We start from the raw sequence: 22,948 nt of genomic DNA on the forward strand, positions 1-22,948 counted from the left end.
ATAAAAAAAAAAAAGTTAGAGGAGCAAATGAGGCAGACAACTGACCTGCACACATGTATACACACACACACAGCAAAACACCTGAGCTTCAGCAAGATGGTAATGATTTGCTTATGTTCACTAGAGAGACAGGCGAAGGTTACTAGAGAGACCGACTTCCAGTGTTAGATTTACACACTGTCTTGCTTACATGCCTTTTGGCTTTGTTTGCTTGTGTGTTTCCTTGAGGCAGGGTCTTCCCATGCAGCCCAGGCTAACTTCAAACTCTTCTGAGTGCTGGCGTTACAGATGTGAACCATTGTGCCGGGTCCCCTGCCTGCCTTCTCTGTGAGTCTAGCAATAAGGTCTTGCTCGTGTTTCCAGCTTTCTTTTGCAATAGCCTGAAATCACTTCTCCTTAGTCCTGTTTAATTCCCCTTTGCCCTCACCTAACAGTCAAAAGGATCTTTCTGACACAGAATCTTACCATTTCTCCCCTCCCTCCCTCTTCATTGGAGGTTTTCCTTTTCTATTGGCTGCAGTTCTCATCACATGCAATCTAGAGCAAAGTGCACTTCCTATTTATTCTATTTCAGTGTGTTACTGTGCAGCCCAAGCTGCTCTCAAAATCCAGGTCCTCCTGCCTCCACCTTGCAAGACCTGGCATTACAGCCCATGTCATCACGCTGGATCCCTAAAAGGAACGTAGACTTAACTTTCCTTTGCAACTACACCAGGGTGTATGTAGACCCCTCCCATCACAGCTTCAGATTCCCAAGTTCCATTAAATCCTAGCAAGTGTAAAGACCTGTGCACGGAAGGCTTCCTCTGCTCCCTCTCTGCCTGGACAGCTTTACCTGCCTGGCAAGACCTGCTTCAAATGTCACCTGAGACCAGGGGTGTCTCTCAGTGGTAGGGACGCCTTTACCATGCAAGAGGTCCTAGTTCAATTCTCAGCAGGGCACACACAAGAAAAGTCACCGCCTTCAGAAATCGCTGACCTCAGTCCTTATTCCCCACCCAAGCAATACAACTGAAAAATAGCAACGATGGCAAAGACGGACCTGTAGATTTAGTTTGATCTAAACCTAAAGCTGTCCTCTTATGTGACCTTGGTCCTCAGCGCCCTTCCTTGTAAATCAAGATATTGAGATATTGGCCTGGAAGTAAGGGAGAACCCATCCCCTACCTCTCTCTGTGTGTATGTGTGTGTTTGTGTTATACGGACAGAGGAGGAGCCCGTGGTGCTCAGTACAGTGCAAGTTTGATAGTCTGTTTCTGATACTTTATGCTTATTTGCAACTCTCAACCCGCCTCAGGTGACCTTCCTCAATAATCCAAATGTACTCTAGTCCCTGCCCTTCAGTAGAAAGGGGGGGGGGGCAAGGGTCGCGACAACAGGACACGGTGTTTTGGCAGATTCGCAATAGCAAACAGAGGGTCTTTGGGGTTCGGAGGGGAGCAAGAGAAGGCAGTCCTAGACAAGTCTCCACCCAAGGTCACGGCGCCCGCCCAAGAGGCGGCGAACCGAGGGGACGTCTCCCGGAAGCCCCGCCTCACCAGGGAGCCGGGGCCTCTCCTTTGAGCCCGGACGTGTTGCCTTTAAGACTTTGGAAGAGTCACTGTATGGGTGGACTGACGAGGGAGTGCTTCGTGTTTTGTCCCTCGTCGGCCGCCGTGGGCAGGCCGAGCGCGAGGGCGGGGCAGGGGAGCGGCGGCGGGGTCAAAGGCTACAGCGCGCACCACGTGGGCCGGTGACTCCGTCCTTCCCGCAGCGGCCGCGGCGCGCAGGGCACTTGGGTTAGTGGCGCGGCGTGCGGCTCGGACAGGCTAGCCGGACGGCCGCCCCCGCGATGGTGATCAAGACGGACGAGTTGCCGGCGGCCGCCCCGGCCGACAGCGCCAGGGAGCACGGCTCGCAGGCCGGCGGCAAGGGGCGGCCGAGCGCGGCTGGTGAGTGGGCCGGGGCCGGGGCGGCTGGGCTGGGGCCCGGGCCGAGCCGGGCGGGAGGGCTCGGGGCTCGGCGTGGACGAGCCGCCTTCCCTCCGCGTCAGTGTGGGCGGTGCGCCGGGCCGCCCCCGCTCTGAAGGTCACCTTCACTGGCACCCCCGGCTACGGCCCGGACCTCGCACGTGGAGTCCGTGGAAGGGCAGCCACGGCGGATACACGCGCGCAGGATCGCGGGACATGTGCGCGCACACGCGGTTTGGTTTGAGGGTGCGCCGCCGCCGCAGACCGATGGACTCGGCGGCCCCACCCCCTCCGTGCCCCTGCTTGGGGAGCCCTGGGCCTGGGGCTACGGACACTTGCGGCCCAGCCTCGTTCTGATCCTCTTGTAGACGTTCCTGTGCGGCAGAGCCGCAGCCCTGTGAGTGGAGAATCAGTTTGGCGCTGCCCAAACTTGGACTGTGGGAAGAGCGCAAGTTGGGGGGGGGGTGTGTTGTTGGGGGAGACAAGGGTGTAGCCGCAGGTCGCCAGGTTGTGGTCTCAGTTCTTTTAGTAACTGGCCTCCACTTGGTCTGGGGGGTGGGGTCCTGCCTGTGTGTGTGTAGCGGTTGGGGGGGGCAAAGCCTAGCTCTTTGGCAGGGGGAGGTGTTTGAGCCTGAACTTGATCATTAACCTGCCTTATTGCGAAAAGTGGGTCAGACCAGAGCTGCTGTTTTTAAGGCAAAGGTCATTAGTGTGGAGTGGAGCTCCCAGCTCTCCCCCGTGGGGGCTGTGTGGCAGTGGCTTTGGGAGTGGCCGAGGCTTGTCTAGGGGTGGGGCCTACTTCTCTGTGTCCTTTCTGTTATTTTCACCAAATCTCAGACTCCAGCCTTGAAGCTGGTGAACCCCTTCTTGGGGCCTCCTTGCTTTTCCTCAGTGCCAAGACTGGTCCTTTCTACCCGGATGTCACTAAGTGGGCAGGCCTGCCTTATCTCTTGTTCTCCTCAGCTCTCCACCTAGGAACTTGTCTCAGCTCATCTTCATCATTCTTCCCGGGTTCAGTGAACAACAGAGTAGGGCTGACTTGGGAGTAAGGATGGTCCTAACGTTTGCTAGACTTTTCATCACAGTGGACTTACGTTGCCTAGATAAGGCCAGGGTTTGGACAGAACGAGAAATGCTGAAAATATCGTGGCTCTGAATGCATGGGCGGGCTGGGGTTGAGGCTGGCAATTTTCCCCTCCATCAAAGAGATGTGAAGAGATATGAAGCAGCTTGTCCAAGGTCATAGTGATTTCATTGTCAAGGGAAGCATTTGGATTTCCAGCTTATGGCTAGCATGCCAAGCCTACCCGAGCCTGACCTAGAGGAAGCTGAGATAGGCATGCTGGTTTATCATGTGTGTGATTCAAGGGCCTTAGGACCTGGAACAGTAGAGAATTTTTGGTGAGTACCCAGAATGAAGTTCCCGTCTTAACTATGTGCTGAGGGGCTGTTGGGGTGGGGAGCACTGGGTTGGGGTCAGTATAGCTCTTCATCTTGGGGGACACAGCTTTCTAGTGGGTAGGACCTTGGCTTCTGTGTCCCCAAAAGCTGGTATAGATAACAGACTCACTTTATGGCCATCTTGGATCTGCTCAAAGGAAGGAACATGAATGGAGCATGCCCCCATCCCGTTCTACTACCCCTGGCCAGGCTTCTGCTTGGGTATGAGAATACAGGCCCCTGACCCTCAGCCCCTATTTCTAGAAGCTCACGGTACCTTTGAGGAAGGGATCAAGGCAAGCAAGGGTCAGTTGCCTTCTTAGGAATAAAGTAGCTGTTAGGGGTTAAGAGAACAGGCAGGTTTTTCAAGTTCACAGTGGTGTGTCAAGTTCCCTCTGCACAGGGGAGGGCTCCCTGAGTTGGGCGTGGAAACTGAAGGGGACTGGCAGACTTGGAGAGAATTTAGGGGCTTATAAGCTCTTCAGCAGGATCTTAAAGCTCTTCTGGGTGGTGTCTGAGAAAACAGTGAACCATACTTGGATCTTGAAGACCTACTTCTGGTCTGGGGGAGCAGAAAGAAGGCAAACAGGGTCTTCCATTGGCTGCCAGTCCTCCTCTGCCTCCTAAGATGGGGTGGTGTATCTTTTGGGGTTCTACTTCCTGCTGTAACCTCACCTGCTGATTCCTTAGCTAGGGTGTGGCCTGGCATGGTCTGTGAAGGCTGTCAGACTGGGGAGGCACACAGAGGCTACTTATGGTTACTGAGATTCCTTTGTTACTGCTGCCGTTGACCATCTCTGGCCAGTGGAGTGCCTGCACTTCCAGGTGCAGGGAAGGCATGTGCTGTCTCTCCACTCTGATCTCTGAAGACTGTAGGAGTGGGTTAGCACGTGCACCAAGAACCATTCAGGCAACTGATCCCATTTCTGCAGAGGACTGCCTTCTTCCACTTTCCCTAAAGCGGAGGTCCTCAAAGGTAATTCTGGGATCTGAGTGCAGGGGAGTAGAGACCGGGGTGATCGTATGGCCATAGGCACTACCTGGACTGAGTCCTTTAGGCTTCTGGGAGGAAGGCACTGCTGTAGCCTGGTTCCTTGGGGAGTATGACAATAGATTGTACTCAAAGGTAGTACCCAGAGGCCTGGGTTTGGGATTCTGACACACCTACCTTTCCTAGACTTAGCTTCACAACCTTTTGCTTCTGTGACCTTGGACAGCTCACTTACTAGCCTTGTGGAGCTTTAGTTTCCGTGAGATGGGATGGTTGATCTGAACATGGCACTTCTGGGGAGTGAGCCTGGAGAGAACACTGGGTTAATGCCAGCTAGAATGCAGACAGTGTTAGCACCCTTCGGCATTATTACCAGGCTTCCTGCTCTCCTCCTGGGATTAGGGTGTGTTTGGGGAGGGGGGTTAGAAGGAATGGAGCTCTGTCTGGACCTGACCTTTCTTGCCTCAGGTCATAGTGTGAGGCTTAGAACCTGCTAGGGTTGAAGAGAAGCCAAGGGTCTGCTTAGCCATTCCTGGGGCTGGAGGGACCTAGTGTGAGAGCCTGGTTCTCCTTCCACCCCCATGCTGGTTAGTATGGATGCCAGAGCAATCCTTACTGAGCCCTGGCAACAAGTCAGAGGCACTGTGAAGGCTCCCTGGCGAGGCTGGGCATGCTGCTTCTCCATGGTGTGATGGCCTTCAGCTTCTTGCTGGCAGCTCTGTTTTCCCCAGGGGAGACACTTGGTGTTCTCCTGGCGGCGCACAGGCTGCTGGGAAAAGAAGAGGTAGTCTGCCAGCTTCTTGGTGCAGCTTAAAGTCCTGAGGCTTGGGTGCAGTTGTCCTCTGGGAGATTTGGGGCCCATCCCCCTCTCATAGAACCAGTGACTCTCAGGGAGATACCAGCTGCCAGGTCACCTGCAGAGGGCAGCAGGAGCCAGAGGCCTCGGCTAGTCCCTTGGCCTAACAGGAAGGCAGGGTGCTCTGTGTCGGCAGCTGGTGGAACAAGGGGTGTCTATCTCATGGCCTGGGCCCGGGTCTGTGCCAGCTGTTGTCAGCAGCTGGCTGAAGCGGTCCTGCCCGCCACCACTGTGGGTGGAGCTGAGGAGAGGACTTCCTTGCTGAGCTCTGCTCCTGCCAGCCTGCCGCCAATTCCTTCTATCCTAAGGGGCCCAGGTACCCCAAATGCTGGATTCCTCGGCTCCCCTAATGGCTTCACTAGCAGCGGTCCCTTTTCTGAACTGTGTGAGGAGGTAGGCCTGAGTGCTGATAGAAGTTCTTTCCAGGCTCCTAGAGCCACTGGGGCCTCCTGGCCCTCAGCCGTCCTTCTGCCCGACCTTGAGTGGAATCAGAGGCAGGGGGAATGTGCCCTTCCCGGGGCTGCCCCAGCAGTCCAGGCCCCACTGAAATCTGAAGCCAGCCGGAGCGCCAGCCCTGTGCCTACCAGCTGCATTACCACAAGGGTAGAAGCAGAGATTGGAACGAGAGACAGAGGCAGCACTGGGCCTGGGCCTGGTCAAGAGATCTGGCTGCCTTATTGCCATGGCAGTCCTGAGACTCCTGAGCCAAGAGGAGCACAGCTGATGACTGCACCAGGTGGGCTGTGGGGCTGTGTGGACCCAATGACTGACCAGAGAGATCACTTATCGCTAATCCTGTGGTGGAGAGGCCTTCAGGTCCCCTTGGAGGAAAGAAGAGAGCCAAGACTGCCTGTCCTGGAAGAGAGGAAGTCCCTGGGGAACATTCCCTTAAATCTGACTATCCCAGGGTGCAGGCCCATGCACTTAGGAAATAGGGCTGGGGTCACCTTGCCTTTTCCCTCTTCCTCTCTGTCCTCCATTGCAAACACTTGGAGAAGTACAAGTTGTCTACTAAGGTCCAAAAAGCAGGCTTAAATGCCTGCTTTTATATCTTCAGAGCTCAAAACTGGACCTCTGTTGAGAGGGCCTTTCCAGCTTCTGCCTCCATTCTAGGGAATTGGCAGCTGGAAAATCACCAGTGACCCAGTGAGGTGAGCTTCACCTATCTGCACACCCTTGTTGCACTTAGCAAACTAGCCACCATATTCTGTCCTGCTCTGCTCAGAATTTAGAGCCTCATAAGTGTTCACTTTGGGTGGGTTGTTCATTTCTTTTTGGATTTTTTTGAGACAGGGTTTCTCTATGTAACCCTAGCTGTTCTGGAACTTGCTCTGTAGACCAGGATGGCCTCAGATTCCCCTGCCTCTGCCTCCGGAGTGTCGGGATTAAAGGCACACCCCCACCATTATGCAGATTCTCTACAGCTTTGGGGTTTTGTACCCTGTTACCACTCCTGGTGGCAGGGTAGGAAAGGGACCCTGGGGTCTGGATAGGCTGGACTAGAGCATAGCTGTTCTGTCTGAACAGTCCTGCTCAAAGTTGGGCTGGTGAGGCTACAAGCCAAGGAGCCTGTCAAGGCTGACAGGCAGATGCTGGGGCCAAGTGAATGTCCTGTGTTTAGCTGGAGGCTTCCTACGGATGGAGGGACCCCCCTTTTTTCTCCCTTTAGTGCTGGGTGAGGGCAGGGTAGGGTTGTCACCTGCTTCCCTTTTCCCACAGCATGTTAAGTGTGGTGCTGTTCGCAAATATTGGGCTCGAATGTAGGCTAGCATTAATTAATTTGATGTCTTTACATTGAGCCAGGTCGAAGGTACAGCAGAGAACTGCTGATATGAACAGCCATCCACAGCATAGCAGAGGGGCTGCCCCGGAGCCAGTGCCTGTGTTCTGGCAGTGATGGGGCTGGTACTTCTGCCAGCGGGGGTCCTTTCGGCAGGCTTTGGAGAAAGTGAACAAATCTGGGACTTACAGATGAGTTGGAGTTTCCTAGTAGACCAGTATTATCATGGATGAGAGCCTGATCCAGCAGAAGCTATAGAATAGTTCAACAGTGATGATGGTGATGTGTGTGCGCACGTGCGTGTGTGTTTGTGTGTAGAGGGTCATAATGAAGAGCACAGAGGTGAGAGGGAAGGCGGCTGGCAGAGCTGAGGCTGGTTTTATGTAGGTGCTCTAGAACGGTGGCCCATACTTGAGTCATCAGTGGTTTATCAGGAGGGTTCAGAAATTATGCTTTTGATGTTGGAAAACTGTACCAAGGTCATGTTTGCAAAGCTCAATACCTACAGTTTGGTTTGCAGGTTTAGGGTAGGTGATGAGGTGCTAGGGAGAGAGCAGGGACTAGTCTGTGGGGGTAATGGATTGTATTCTAATAAAAAGAGCCTTTGATGCAGTTATCTCTGTTGAACTTGGGCCAGGCTAGCTTACAGGTAGCTTACAGATGGGAGAGTTTTTGAATCCATATGAGAAATGAGCTTAGGAGGGGCTGAGATCAGCCCGTAGTTCAAGATCACTGGAGAGAATGGATCATTGGATAGAAGAGAAGGAAATGAGCAGTGGTCTTGCCACTAGAGAAGGTTGATGTGTGGCATTGTGGCCCTGGAGAGGAATCTCAACTAGGTGGGTGGAAAGGGGGGACACAGAATGTGGAAAGGAGATGACAGTCGTCTGCACATGTGCAGTTAGGGAGCTGGTCTCTGGTAGGTCTGTGGGATGGATGCGCTCCTAACTGGGTGTGTGAGGTGGAAAGCCGCAGCTGCCCAGATAGGCCCATCTGACTCAGCTCTCACCTTCCCCAGCTCCCCCCTCAGTCATGCTGTTGAATGGTGACTGCTCAGAGAACTTGAAGAAAGAAGAGGGGACATCTGAGCCACCCAGGGAAAATGGGCTGGATGAGGGTGAGCCTGGAGATGAGACCACTGGACAGGAAGTCATTGTCATTCAGGACACAGGCTTTTCTGTGAAGATCCTGGCCCCTGGTATTGAGCCCTTTTCCCTGCAGGTAAGATGAAGGAAGATGTACTGGGGACTGGTTTGAGTCTGTTGCTGGAGAGGAGCATGTTTGAAAGCCAAGCCTTATCTTTGTATGTGCAGGGCCTCTAGGCAGGAAGCTAAGAGTCCTGGCTTTTGCTCAGGGTCTGAGTTAGGGCAGTGGATGAGGCTGGGTTCAAGTTATTGCCCCATCACTAGAGGACAACCATCAGCAGCGACTGGCAAGGCAGAGCCATTTGTTCTGGAGGCTTCAGTGTTGCTTCTCCTGTTTTTCGTCCTTGGGTTGAAGGATTGGCTTGCTCTTGGTTCCTATAAACCAAGTGGTTTAGGCCTGGGACTCTGGAGTCAAGCTCTGTCTAGTAAGCTTACATAAGTATATATACAAATACAGATAAAAATGAACACAGTACTTCCGGATAGGGTTTGGAAATTAAGATTTAAAATCCAAAAAGTAGCAAACTGGGTACTTGGTATTCGTTCTGACAACCCAGCTACTTTGGCCTGGCAGCATGGAGGTGTGCTCTTGTACCCTGCCATATAGTTTCTTAGCAGAGTGGCCTCTCTCCCTGGCAGGTGTCCCCACAGGAGATGGTGCAGGAGATCCACCAGGTGCTCATGGACCGGGAGGACACCTGCCATCGCACCTGCTTCTCCCTGCACCTGGATGGCAACATGCTGGACCACTTCTCAGAGCTGCGCAGCGTTGAGGGGCTGCAGGAAGGCTCGGTGCTCCGAGTTGTGGAAGGTTGGTCAAGATTAAGCTGGCAGCTGCCAGAGGAGGGCCCGGAGTTAGGCCAGATACTGTAGCAAACACAAGTACTGGTGTCTCTGCGGTCCATCTGAGCACGAGGAGGTAGGACTGGCCCATGAGTGTGCTGCTCAGGCTGTCATGCCCTTTATCTCTACTGCGTGGCCCTCAGTTTGAAGACCTGAGTCTATTTTTAAATGTCCAGTTCCCAAACTGATAGGTTGAAATCAGCCTGTCAAATTCTGAAAAGATAGGTGTTGCCTCTTGGGGAGCTTAAAAGATTTTCTACCATTCTGTTCTGTTTTGTTTTTCTTTTGAGACAGGGTCCCTGTATATTGCCCTGGCTATTCTGGAACTCGCTTTGTAGACCAGGCTGGCCCTGAACTTAAAGAGATCTGCCCGCCTCTGCCGCCAGAGTGCTGGGACATTTCATAACTCCTGAGGGAGGACAGGAGCAGCTCCTGTAGCAGCTCAGAGCGAATCCCCAGGACTGTCAGCCCAATAAAAACAGATGTAGAAAGCAGAGCACAGGACGCAGGCCTGTGAAATCAGCACTTTGGCAGCTGAGGCAGGAGGATTGCTGTGAGTTTCAAGTATACCTGGGCTACAGAGTCATTCTCTGTCTCAAAAAACCAAAGAGGCAAATAAAGAAAGAGGTAAAGAAATGAGAAAGTTTGTGCCACAGCTAACTTCACAATTGATCAGAGAACCACTTCTTGACCTTGTGAAAAACCATTAAAATTCCATAAAACACACACTGTAGGACAGTGTTGGCCCTGGGGGTCTTGGGATGTCAAGTCCTTACACCGTCTCTGAGCATGAGTTTGAGGCTGTGGAGGCCCCCTGAGACTGGAGGTATCAGAACGTGGCTCTGACAGGTTCTCCAGAGCCTGTGTGGACTTCAGGAGTCAGGTGGTAAAATGTTCTTTGCAAACAAGACCTTACTAACAGGAAGGTTTGTGTATGTTTGGAAATCAGAAACCCAGCTTAAGTGTTCATCTTAGTGGAAGTTTGGAATTTTTTTGTGACAGTGTCACGTAGTCCAGGCTGGCTTTTAACTCCTGATCCCCATCTATACTCCCAGTGTTTGGGAGTATAGTTAGGTGCCACGATAGCTGGCTGGTAGTAGAATTAAAAAATGGGAGCCTAATTGGAAAATTCAAGGCTGGAAGGTATGGTTTCGTAGTTAAGGGCATATCCTCTTCTTCCAGTTCCCAGCACCTACCTCAGGCAGTTCCCAACAGCCATAATTCTAGTTCCAGGGGTTCTGCTGCCCTCTTCTGGCCTCCATGGGCACCTACCCATATACACACACTGCATACAGTAACACAGGAACACACAGATAACGCTTAAAAACACAAAAGCTGGGTGTGGTGATGCACACCTGTAATTCCAGTACTCAAAGGCAGGCAGATCTCTGTGAGTTTGAGTCTAGCCTGTCTACAAAATGAGTCCGGACAGCCAAGGCTACACAGAGAAACCCTGTCTCAAAACAAAACAAAAAATTTTAAGACACACTTAAAAATAAAAACCAGCAGTCATGGTCTGTGTCTAATATTGGCACTTAGAGGCAGAGACTTGAAGACCACTGTTAGATCTAGGCTAGCCAGGGCCACATACGACCCTGTCTTAAGCTTTGTCACCTAGCCCCGACCTTGCAAAAAAAGAAATTTCAAGCTACCCCAGTGGCTGCAGATTCAACTTGGTTCCACACCTTTCTGCCATCTCAGCACTGTAAGGAAAGAAAGCTGGGTCCGGTGGCTGCCTGCCTACCTATGACCTTATGACTTGGGAGGCTGAGGCAGCAATAGCACTGTCGGTTCAGGGCTAGCCTGGGTACATAGTTCTAGGGCTGCATAGACCTCTATGTAGAGAGATCTCGCCTTAAATTTCTCACACACCGCCCCCCAGGAAAGCACTCTACAAATCTTGTTGCAGGGCAGGTTATTTCTCTAGGGCTATAGTAATGCTCCGCTCTCCTTCTGGCAGAGCCTTACACCGTTCGTGAGGCCCGAATCCACGTGCGCCATGTCCGAGACCTCCTCAAGAGCTTGGACCCATCCGATGCCTTCAATGGAGTTGATTGCAACTCCTTGTCCTTCCTGAGTGTCTTCACTGACGGCGACCTGGGAGGTGCGGGGAAAGTTGACACTTGGAGTTGTGCAGAGGGCAAAGGCCTGCAGGTCATTTCTATGTGGGGCTGGGGAGGGTTTGCTGAAGCCAAGGTCAAGGTAAGCCAGGGCCATGTTAAGTCACAGAAATCCTGGCTGACCACCTGCCTTGGGTCCCTTAGACAGTGGGAAGCGGAAGAAGGGCTTGGAGATGGACCCCATTGACTGCACGCCACCTGAGTATATCCTGCCAGGGAGCCGGGAGCGGCCGCTGTGCCCCCTGCAGCCCCAGAATCGGGATTGGAAGGTAAGGCTACAGAAGCATCAAGGAAGTAACCCTGGCAGGAGGAGCCCAAGACACCTCATGCTTGGCCATTTCTGCAGCCCCTGCAGTGTCTGAAAGTGCTCACCATGAGTGGCTGGAACCCCCCCCCTGGGAACCGCAAGATGCACGGAGACCTTATGTACCTGTTTGTGATCACCGCCGAGGACCGGCAAGTCAGCATCACCGCGTCCACGAGGGGCTTCTACCTGAATCAGTAAGTCTCTGCGGGGCCCTCGCCTGCCATGGCATGCCCCCTGCTCTGGGTCTAAGAATAAATCCTTGTGGCGCCTGCTCAGTGACCCTGTTCCTGCAGGTCCACAGCCTACCACTTCAACCCCAAGCCTGCCAGCCCCCGCTTCCTCAGCCATTCCCTAGTGGAGCTGCTCAACCAGATCAGCCCAACCTTCAAGAAGAACTTTGCTGTGCTACAGAAGAAAAGGTAGCACTTTTGTGCCGTTGTGCCCTGTCCTGTCTCCAGTCACAGGCTAGACCCCACACCAGCACCACCTCTGCCTGAAGAAATGTTGCCCCAGTGCCCAACAGTCCCTGGTTGAAGGGGGCAGCAGCCCTGGGAGAGGTGCCCATTTGTTCTGTCTGACTTCAGGGTGGCGTCTGTGGGTGAGAGCTGCCAGAACAAAGTCAGGGCCTCAGAAGAGGCACTCACAGCTGGGCACTAAGCTCGGAGGGCTGTCCCGTCTCCCCACCTGCCGCAGGGTCCAGCGCCACCCGTTCGAGAGGATCGCCACCCCGTTCCAGGTGTACAGCTGGACAGCCCCCCAGGCGGAGCATGCCATGGACTGTGTGCGAGCTGAGGACGCCTACACCTCGAGGCTGGGCTACGAGGAGCACATCCCTGGACAGGTGCTACCCAGCCCCGCCTTCCCCGCCAGGCTCTCTCTGTGCCTCTCCCAGGAGGCTCCCTCTGATCTGCAGGGGCATGTTCGAGGGGAGGTGGGGGAGGAGGATAGCCCAGAGCAGGTCAGGAAACGCAGGCTGAGCCTGCATCTGCCTCCCTGGCCCCTCCACAGACCCGGGACTGGAATGAAGAGCTGCAGACAACAAGGGAGCTGCCCCGTAAGAACCTGCCTGAGCGATTGCTTCGAGAAAGAGCCATATTCAAGGTGACTGCGGCCTCAAGCTTACCTATTAACGGGGCTTGTAGGTAAAGAGAAGACTGGAGGCTGGCAGCCTAGCTTTGTTGGCAATACTGGAGGTGGACCTGCAGGGTGTCTCAGTCCTGTGCCTCCCAGACCACCTCCGATCTTTTCTGTGGCTTCACTGAGACTTTGGAGACCTTTCTTTATGTCTTCCCATGACTGGGCAGGCCTCTCACTGGGTCACATGCTGCCTTGTGTGTGTGCGCGGAAGCACACGTATGTGCGCATGCATGGCGGGTGTGCGCTCATTTAGAGAGCAATCAGTGGAAGCCAGTTCTCTCCTTCTGCTGCAGGCCCAAGGATTGAAGAGAGGTAGTCAGATGTGGCATCACGTACCTTTGCCTGGTGAGCCATCTGATTGGCCCCACATACTCCATTTTGTTCCTGAGTTGTATGTTTTCAGTAGAAGTGTTGAGGTTTCAAAAAGAAATGGTGCTGTTGCCCTTTTCTGAATATGAAGAAACTGAGGCTAGAGTTCCTTGGTTCCCAGGGCCTGGCTGCCTTCACCAGCTAGGTGACCTGGGCAGGATAGGTGGTTCCCTGGTACCTGGGGCCTGTCTCACCCTCCCAACCGTGGCCTCCCCAGGTGCACAGTGATTTCACAGCAGCAGCTACAAGGGGCGCCATGGCAGTTATTGATGGGAACGTGATGGCCATCAATCCCAGCGAGGAGACCAAGATGCAGATGTTCATCTGGAACAACATCTTCTTCAGCCTGGGCTTTGACGTCCGGGACCACTACAAGGACTTCGGTGGTGATGTGGCAGCCTACGTGGCGCCCACCAACGACCTGAATGGCGTCCGCACATACAATGCTGTGGACGTGGAGGGGCTGTACACGCTGGGCACGGTGGTCGTGGATTACCGAGGCTACCGAGTCACAGCTCAGTCCATCATCCCTGGCATCCTGGAGCGGGACCAGGAGCAGAGTGTCATCTATGGCTCCATTGACTTTGGCAAGACGGTGGTGTCACACCCACGTTATCTGGAGCTGTTGGAGCGCACCAGCCGGCCCCTCAAGATCCTTCGTCACCGGGTGCTCAATGACCGAGACGAGGAGGTGGAGCTCTGCTCCTCGGTGGAGTGTAAGGGCATCATTGGCAATGACGGGCGCCACTACATCCTTGACCTTCTGCGTACCTTCCCACCAGACCTCAACTTTCTCCCTGTGCCTGGTGAGGAGCTGCCTGAGGAGTGCACTCGGGCTGGCTTCCCCCGAGCCCATCGACACAAGCTGTGCTGTCTGCGCCAGGAGCTAGTGGATGCCTTTGTGGAGCACAGGTGAGGAGAGGCTGCTGCAGGCCTGGACTGCACTGACAGAGCAGCTGGCTCTGTCAGGAGCATGATCTGTTCTGAGGAAGATCCTGGAAGAGAGAACTCCCACCCTTCCTCCCAGAGCCCGGTTATACACCCCAGCCCTCGCCTGCCTCGCCTCAGCAGGACCTCTGTCAGTTGTAGACTAGCAAGTGGCTAAACCAGCCGTCCTGGCAAAGTAGTCCTGGGCTCTTACGGAGCATTTGGAAATCTCCTGGGGTGGTTTTGAATGCCAGTCGGTGCAGGGCTGGGGAGAGGCTCTGTGACTGAGAGTACTTGCCGTCTTGCCGTGGAAACATGGGGACCTGAATTCAGATCCCCAAGCCGTAACACACAAGGGTAGCATGTGTCTGTGACCCATCACTGTGGGGAGAGGGCAGGAACGGAACAGTCATAGAAGCTACATAGGTGTGAGTTCCGGGAGAGGGCCTGTCTCAAGGGAGCGGGGTGGAGGGTAAGACAGGACACCTGCTGTGCGCCTGTGGCTTTTTTGTGCCCATATGCACCCATATAAACACACATGCAAAGACAGGCACGGTGGCTCACGCCTTTGATCCCAGCACTCTGGGAGGTAGAGAGCCAGCCTGGCCTACAGAGTGAGTTCCAGGACAGCAAGAAATACACAGAGAAACCTGTGTAGACCTGGAGACAAGGTCTGCCTATTTTGGTTGTTGTTGTTTGCTTTGTTTTCTTGTTTTATTTTATGAGACAGGGTTCTGTCTTGAAAATAAAGTAAAAAAATAAAGACAGGAAGAATGTCATAGTACAGGCTGGAAAGTGTTGGTGTTCCTGGCATTGACTGCGCATCTGCTGAGTCTCACACCATGGTGTGCTCCTTCCAGACGGCACTGACATTCCTCTTCCTCTCGCTCCTGAGAGCCATGGCCTAGATCCCCCTCCCCCCGATATGCCCCAGCTGTCTTCTAACTGAGGGGGCTTCAGTGCCATTTTGTGTATTTGTTTTTGAGGCAGGGGCTTGTGTAATAGAAGCTGTCCTGAAAGCCCCAATCCTCCGGTCTCAGCCTCCCTGGTGCTGGATTGCAAATGTTCAACATCACACTTTGGTGTTGCTCTGACCTGCTGTCTGGCACAGGCATGCCTGTACTCTCACGTGTACACAGGACAGACTGTCCCCATGCTTACAGGGGAAAGTGTTCCCAGTGTCAACATTTCCTTGCCCCCAAAGACCTGGAGACTGGGCCTGCCTTTTGGTTGTTGTTGTTTGCTTTGTTTTCTTGTTTTATTTTATGAGACAGGATTTCTCTGTATACTCCTGGCTGTCCTGGAACTTACTCTGTAGACAGGCTGGCCTGAATTCAAGAGATCTCTCTGCCTCTGTCTCCTAAGAGCTGGGGTTAAAGGGCTGGGCCCCCACCTTTTTTTGTGTGTGTTTTGCTTTGTGTAAGAGTTAATTCCTATAGTTGTGTGTGGGAATGTCTGGCTTGCATGTATGTATGGATGTATACCGCATGTGCCTCCTCCCATAGAGGTCACAAGATTCTCTGGGACTGGAGAGTGGATGGCTGGGAGCCACCATGTTAACACTGCGAACTGAGCCTGGAAGAGTAGCGAGTGCTCTCACTGCCCACTGAACAACCTCGATGCGCTGGGTAGCCCCCGCTGCAGCCTTCCGCTCTGCTTTGCTCTAGGTACCTTCTCTTCATGAAGCTAGCTGCCTTACAGTTGATGCAGCAGAAGGCCGGCCGGGTGGAGGCCCCCACCTCGCTGGAGAGCGGTGGCCCTCCCTCCTCCGCAGAGACCAAGTCTGAAGGCCCCATAGGACCTGAGGCAGGAAGGGAGGAGGAGGGCAGCAGTGTGAGTGGCCTGGCCAAGGTGAAGGAGCTGGCAGAGACCATTGCCTCAGACGATGGCACAGGTAGGGTTGCTGCGCTTGTTTGGGAGAACCCAAGCTGGTCCTGGCAGCTCAGCCACAGGTGGCTCGTGGTCTCTGAGAGGCAGGCAGACATCTCTAGAGTGGGCTGTGGGGCAAGAGGCTCATGGTAGCACAGCTGTGCCTCTTATTCTCACACATCTCCACAGTAGACCCTCGAAGCCGCGAGGTGATCCGCAACGCCTGCACGGCTGTTGGCTCCATCAGCAGCACGGCCTTCGACATTCGTTTCAATCCTGACATCTTCTCCCCAGGCAAGTGCTGCGGCTGAATAATCAGTGAAGGAACCCTGCAGCTAAGGGCACAACATGGGATGGGCTTGAGGCCCTCAGCATCAGAAAGCTACCCTCCTGATGTCATCTTCCTGTCTCAAGCCTTCCTCTCTACCTCCCTATAGGAGTTCGCTTTCCTGAGTCCTGCCAGGATGAAGTTCGGGACCAGAAGCAGCTATTGAAAGATGCAGCTGCCTTCTTGCTCTCCTGCCAGATCCCTGGTTTGGTGAGGGAGGGGCTGAAAGGATGGGTGGGGACTGCCAGAAGGGGCCCTGGTTCAGGTGCCATGCTTGTCTCAGACTGGGACCCTCTCAGGGTGACGAAGTAAAGTGTGGTTCCTTCCCACATGACCAGACAACCCTGTGCTTCCTGTGGGTCTGAGGTCTTTAACCAAGGGGCCAGGCTGCTTCGAAGTGGCAGTGTCCTTCTTCCTGTTTCCTTTTTTTATGTAGAAGGTAGGGGTAGGTTCCTATGCCCTTTCACACCTTGCCTCCTTCCCTCTTCCTCGAGGAAGCCAGGGCCTTAATTCTGTCCTTCGTTTAGGGATCTAGGGAAGACCCAGAGGGGTAGGGGCAAAGGGTTGGCGCTGGTCTTGACCTGATGCAGCCCCACAGGTGAAGGACTGCACAGAGCACGCTGTGCTGCCCATGGATGGGGCCACGCTGGCTGAGGTGATGCGCCAGCGTGGCATCAACATGCGATACCTGGGCAAGGTGCTGGATCTGGTGCTGCGGAGCCCAGCCCGGGACCAGCTGGACCACATTTATGTGAGTGGGGCTTGGCCTGGGAGGTGGTTGCAGCTGGAGGCCTGGAACCTGCCCAAGACTTCCTTCTCTGACCCCCCAGAAAATCAGCATTGGAGAGCTCATCACACGTTCCGCCAAGCATATCTTCAAGACATATCTTCAGGTGCCGCCACTCTTTCCAACTTGGTGGGACCTCCCTGGGTGGCATGGGGCCAGGAGAAGAGCCCAGGGTGGGGGCTTAGGGCCTTCCTGACTTCAGTCAAAACTTGGCTCAGGGAGTGGAGCTCTCGGGCCTCTCAGCTGCCATCAGCCACTTCCTGAACTGTTTCCTGAGCTCCTACCCCAACCCCGTGGCCCACCTGCCTGCCGATGAGCTGCTCTCCAAGAAAAGGAACAAGAGGAGGAAAAACCGGCCTCCAGGAGCTGCAGACAACACTGCCTGGGCTGTGATGACCCCCCAGGAGCTCTGGAAGGACATCTGCCAGGAGGCCAAGAACTACTTTGACTTCACCCTGGAGTGGTGCGGGCCCAGGGGATGGGTGCCCATGGGTGTGAAAGGCTGGGGCTTGGGGCCCAGGCGGCATCTAGGGCACTGGAGTGAAGAAGGCAGGCAGACTGGTATAGTGGTGTGGGACCAGCATGGGAAGTGGGGCTGGCCCTGAGGGTTAGTGCTGAATGGGGGGAGCAGGTATGTGCAGGGCTGCTCAGTCCCTGCTCCCACCCCCAGTGACTCTGTGGACCAGGCTGTGGAGATCTACGGGCTGCAGAAGATAACCCTGCTGCGGGAGATCTCCCTGAAAACAGGGATCCAGGTGGGCCCTCCCTTTCCAGCCTAGGCCTCCTGGTAGAGGGAAGGTGCTTTCTCATGCTGGTGGGCTGGGAGGTGCTGTCCTTCTTTGTCCAAGGCTGAGGCTTTGGGCGTTGGGCCCTGTCCCCAGATTCTGCTGAAGGAGTACAGCTTCGACAGCCGCCACAAGCCTGCCTTCACTGAGGAAGACGTGCTCAACATCTTCCCTGTGGTCAAGCATGTCAACCCCAAGGCTTCGGATGCCTTCCACTTCTTCCAGAGTGGGCAGGCCAAAGTACAGCAGGGTGCGTGGCACTGTGGGCTGGGGGAAATGGGAGTGGCTCTTGCCCAGCCCTGACCTTGCCACCGGGCTGCCTCGTAGGCTTCCTGAAGGAAGGCTGTGAGCTCATCAATGAGGCTCTGAACCTGTTCAATAACGTGTATGGAGCCATGCACGTGGAGATCTGCGCCTGCTTGCGTCTCCTGGCCCGCCTCCACTATATCATGGGTGATTACGCTGAGGTATGTGGGCTGTGGCAACTCAGGCTGGGGGCTGCAGGGGAAGGGCCTGGGGTCTCCGTCATCACCCCCCATTGAAGCCCCCTTGGGCTTTTAGGTGGGGGAGCAAGTTGCATCCAGAAAGCCCCAAAGTTGTTCTGTGAGCTCATGTGCCCTTCACTCGCTGGCTTTGGGAGAACTCTAGCTGCCTGTGCACTGCTGGCCGCTCAGGGACAGCGGCAAGGATAGATTCTGAGAGTAAGAGCTGTGGCACAAAATCTGGCCTTGGGGTGCCCATGAGACCTTTTAGGGAAGAAGATGTAGAACGGTAGATTCAGATGGTCTCGGTGTAGTGAAGGCTCCACAGTGACAGCAGCTGCCGCCACTCTGCTGCCTGTGTGTGAAGGGTAGAAACTGCAGGCTAGACCTCTGTGGGGCTGCTCAGCTGGGGTAAGTGCTCACCTCAAGTTGATACTGTCTCTTTCCAGGCCCTCAGCAACCAGCAGAAGGCCGTGCTGATGAGTGAGCGGGTCATGGGCATTGAGCACCCCAACACCATCCAGGAATATGTAAGTAGCCCCCCTGGGGTTGGGGTGTGGGTGCGGTGTCCCGGGCCACCCTGACCCACTCTGACCCCGCCCACAGATGCACCTGGCCCTCTACTGCTTTGCCAGCAGCCAGCTGTCCACAGCCCTGAGCCTCCTGTACCGTGCCCGCTACCTCATGCTGCTTGTGTTTGGGGAGGACCACCCTGAGATGGCGTTATTGGATGTGAGTGTTGGAGAGGAAATCGGGTGAATGCACCGTGCACCGTGAATGGACGTCAGCTTTTGTGCAGGGGATAGGAACTGACTCAGCGCCTTCCTTACCTCCTAGAACAACATTGGGCTGGTGCTGCACGGTGTGATGGAGTATGACCTATCCCTCCGCTTCCTGGAGAATGCACTGGCTGTCACTACCAAGTACCATGGGCCCAAAGCTCTTAAGGTGGCTCTCAGGTGAGGCAGTGCTGGCTGAGATTCCATGGTGGTACAGGGGAGGGACCTGATCTCTGAAGCTCTGCCCCTGAGCCTGGCCTTGACTGGTTCCTCGGGAGCTGCCAAGAGGGCTCTAGCCCACATGTGCTCTCCACATCTGGTCCCTCCTTTGCCCCGTATATTCTGTCCCTTCCAGCCACCACCTTGTCGCTCGGGTTTATGAGAGCAAAGCTGAATTCCGATCGGCACTCCAGCACGAGAAGGAAGGCTACACCATCTACAAGACGCAGGTGGGCCTCAGCAGGGCTGTGACCGTTCTGCCTGTGAGTGCACAGCCCTGAGCCCTCTTTTCTTTGGCCCTTGTTGTTATAGCTAGGGGAGGACCACGAGAAGACCAGGGAGAGCTCTGAGTACCTCAAGTGCCTGACCCAGCAAGCTGTGGCCCTGCAGCGCACCATGAATGAGATCTACCGCAGTGGCTCCAGTGCCAACATCCCACCCCTCAAGGTGTGGGCCTGGGCTGAATGGTTGGGTCCAGGGCCCTGGCCTCTTGCCAGGCCATACTAAACTCTGGCCTTTCCCACCACCCTCAGTTCACGGCTCCCAGCATGACCAGTGTCCTGGAGCAGCTCAATGTCATCAACGGTATCCTCTTCATTCCTCTCAGGTGAGGCCCCAGTGTGGCAGCAGCTCGAGGTTCTGTTCTACGTCAGTAGAGCTCAGACTTTGAAAGTGTAAGGTCTGTGGTGACGTTGCTTGTAGTTCCTCGCAGACACTGTGCTCCAGGAAATACATAGCTCTAGTATTTTGTTTATTTTTCCTTTTTATGAGACAGAGTTTAGTGCTAGCCCAGGCTAGCCTCAAACTTGTAGCTGTCCTGCTTCAGCGTCTTAGTGCTGGGATTAGAGTGAGCTGGCCGCAAACACATGACCCGCTTGCCTCACCTTTTCAGGTGTTCAGAGATGGCAGTTGAGCTGTGTACCGCCACTGCTTGGTTTTTTGTTTTGTTTTGAATTTTTTAGCATACCTTGTTCAAATTTTTTCTTTTTCTTGATTTTGTTTTGTTGTTTTAGACAGGGTCTCATGTAGCCTAGGTTTACCTCAGACTAGCTGTGTAGCTGACAATGACCTTGACCTCCTGTTTCTCTTTCCCAAGTAGTGAGATTCCAGCCTGTGCCACTGTACTTGGCCCTTTGTTTTCCAGTATTACTGTGATCTTTCACTTTCAGCACATACAAGTGACTCCATTCTAGCTGTCTTGTGTTTCGTGCAGAACTGTGCCTTGTCAGTTAGCCTTTTGAAAACTCCCACAGCTCTTGCAGACTGCTTTGAAAGCATCCCCCTCTTGCATGTGGGAAATGCTGCTGGTCGGCCAGCCAGCAGTGGAGCACCCTGACCTGTTGCCTGCCTGTGCTCTGCTATAGAAGCCAGAGGTTGAGAGCAAGTTGAAGTTAGGGGTGGGAGTGGCACACCCTGAGCAAATGCTGTGTCAAGTATAGGGGCACCGTCCCTCGAGGAGAGGCACCTGTGTATGCATTTCCCACTAGCTGAAGCGAAGAGCTTAGTAAAGTCCCGGTTGTCAGTATAACGGAAGCAGCAGGGTGGCAGAGGGTCCCGGCTACCCTGACTCCACCTTTGCTTCCTGATGCTCAGCCAAAAAGACTTGGAAAACCTGAAGGCAGAAGTGGCACGGCGACACCAGCTCCAGGAGGCCAGCAGAAACAGGGATAAGGCCGAGGAACTCATGGCCACCGAGCCTGAGCCATCAAGAGCCCTGGAAGACGTAGGCTCCTCTCAGACTGCCAAGGAAAGTCCTTCCCTGAACTTACAGGGATAAAAAAAGAAAAAGATGGACAGTCCAGCAGCCCCATTACCCGGTGATACAGACAGATTCCAGGAGAAGGGGGCATGCCCTGCAGATTGAGAGAGGAAGCTAGTCCTCCACTCTCCACCCCACCCCACCCCACCATCTCCTGGGGCCCTGGCCTGCCTGCCTGCCCCTAAAAGATGTTTTTGCACTGGTTCAATGAATATTCAATGCAGAGGCCTAATTGAAGACACAAGAATGAAGTGTGTAGGCATCAGCTCCAGCTGGGGGTCAAGTGCCCCCCAGCCTCCCCGTCAAGCAGGTGTGTGTGCCCATGCCTGTGGATGTCTTGCTCCGTCCTTCCTGATGTCCTGATGTATATAGCCCAGTCAGTTCTGAGTGGATGACATGCAGATGCAAATTCTCAGGTCATTTATATGTTTGACGTTATGGCTGCTGCTTTTGTTGCCACTACCCCTGGGCCCGGCCTAGCTTAAAAGTCCAGGTTTACGCCAAAAAAGATGGGGGCTTTCATGTGTTCTGGGAGGGGGAGCCAGATCTCTAGTAAGGTGCAAGGTGAGACCTGCGGCGGCTTAACTGTGATCGGGTCTGGCCTTCCTGTAGCCTCAGGGTGAGAGGAAGGGGCCAGTGGTGATGGACCCCCCATGCATCCATGTGCCTGGCCTCGGCCGAGCAGGAGAGGTGGCATTGCCACAGGTTTTGACTTGCCTCCCAGCTCCCTGTACCCCAGATGGGCATAACCTTGGGGGCCAACAGTCTGAATGTATCTTCCATTTTAACCTGAGCTGCCTAATGCACAGTTGGGATGAGGGGTGGGGACCCAGGGCAAGCGCCATGCACGGGAGTGATTGTCACCTCTGTGGCGCCAGGCTCCTTACTTGGCCTTTGTCATAAAAGCACTTCTACAAGGAAGCGCTGGGGTGGTGGGCTTCCTGTTGCCCTGGTTGCCCTCTCCCCCTGCCTGCCTGTGTCGCTTCTCTATGTCTGCTGTCCCTGAAAGAGATGGCCGCCCTTTGAGCCTGAGGGGAGCTGTTCTAGACAGAGCCTCTAGTTCACTGGAGCTGTTGATGGATACCACCTGTCCAGGGACCTTGTTTCAAAGGGAATGGGTGTGAGCCAGCAAGGCATCCCCACAGCTATCAAGAAAGTTTTCTTGTTTTTAGAACATCATGTCTTCATTTCACATTGGAATAAAGTGAGTTTTTGAAACCTGCTGCCCCAGCCTCGCCTGTGTGCTCTGTGTGCCGGGCTCTCATGTCTGAGTGAGGCCATCGAATATGCTGCCGGGAGAGAATTGCGTACATTATACTGGGTCAAATTCAAGGTTATGTTTATCAAGTTGCTCTAAGTGGAAGGGGTGGAAGTCTAGTTCAGCTGCACCCTACGCCTGAAGGTTGGTGTGGGCAAGGCTGGAGGCCTCGGTTGTGACGACTTTGTAGTCTTTTGAACATCTAACTGCCTAGCCCCGTCCCAGCTCTTCCCTTCCCTTGTAGTGGGTAGATTGGCCAACACTCAAGAGTTTGTAAAGTAGAGAGGAGGGGTGCTGATTGATTGTGTCATAGTGTCAGCCAGCTTACACAGGAACAGTGGAGGGAAGAAGTGGTCAGCCAGTAAGACGTGAGGACACTGCCATTTGTACATGCCTTTGTTGCCTTTATTTTCCGAAAAAATACCAGCCCTAGTTTGTGGTTCTTTTTTCTTAGATGTCCCTGATCTTGATACTAAGTAACACCCATAAAAACCTACCAATGGTTTTGGCCATTAAAGCCTAGTGTGTATGTTCACTATGATCTTTATAGTCTCATAGTTGTATTTGGTCATTTGAGGCAAGGTCTCTTATAGCCTATACTGCCCTTAAATTCTTGGTTAATAGGTGTGCACCATAATGTCTGGCTCATTTTGTTCTAAACATGTTTCCTCTGGCTTTTGATGGATACACTCACTTCTGGAGAGGGACATCACACAAAGGTGAGGCTGCTGCACATGGGTTTAATCACCCTAGAGGCCTGTTTTTCTTGGTTGGTTCCCTTAAGCATATTAAACACCTCTAAAGTATTGTGGGGGTGG

The 22,948-nt window shown here is 54.0% G+C and overlaps 1 protein-coding gene across 3 annotated transcripts; it reads left to right on the forward strand.

The window, feature by feature from the left end:
* The first annotated feature begins 1,718 nt into the window (after positions 1 to 1,718).
* Cluh (clustered mitochondria homolog) lies at positions 1,719 to 22,095 on the forward strand. 3 transcript variants are annotated; one of them, XM_055619808.1, is made up of 26 exons: positions 1,719 to 1,931; positions 8,035 to 8,237; positions 8,801 to 8,972; positions 10,965 to 11,108; positions 11,269 to 11,393; positions 11,471 to 11,625; positions 11,725 to 11,850; positions 12,125 to 12,272; positions 12,440 to 12,532; positions 13,155 to 13,849; positions 15,532 to 15,758; positions 15,923 to 16,027; positions 16,171 to 16,271; positions 16,660 to 16,812; positions 16,892 to 16,954; positions 17,067 to 17,311; positions 17,519 to 17,603; positions 17,730 to 17,883; positions 17,961 to 18,100; positions 18,565 to 18,645; positions 18,722 to 18,847; positions 18,953 to 19,074; positions 19,250 to 19,343; positions 19,426 to 19,560; positions 19,647 to 19,720; positions 20,707 to 22,095. In XM_055619808.1, exons 1-26 carry the CDS (start codon positions 1,832 to 1,834, stop codon positions 20,888 to 20,890), a joined length of 4,050 nt encoding a protein of 1,349 aa, XP_055475783.1. In that variant the 5' UTR covers positions 1,719 to 1,831; the 3' UTR covers positions 20,891 to 22,095. The 3 variants fall into 3 exon arrangements, with proteins under 3 accessions (XP_055475783.1, XP_055475784.1, XP_055475785.1); XM_055619809.1 differs by having other exon boundaries at positions 15,926 to 16,027; XM_055619810.1 differs by lacking the exon at positions 1,719 to 1,931 and adding an exon at positions 2,256 to 2,346.
* Positions 22,096 to 22,948: the final 853 nt, after the last annotated feature.

The sequence above is a fragment of the Psammomys obesus genome, unplaced genomic scaffold (assembly GCF_907164565.1).
Source record: "Psammomys obesus unplaced genomic scaffold, mPsaObe1.curated_primary_1811, whole genome shotgun sequence".
In the NCBI taxonomy this organism is placed as follows: domain Eukaryota; kingdom Metazoa; phylum Chordata; class Mammalia; order Rodentia; family Muridae; genus Psammomys; species Psammomys obesus.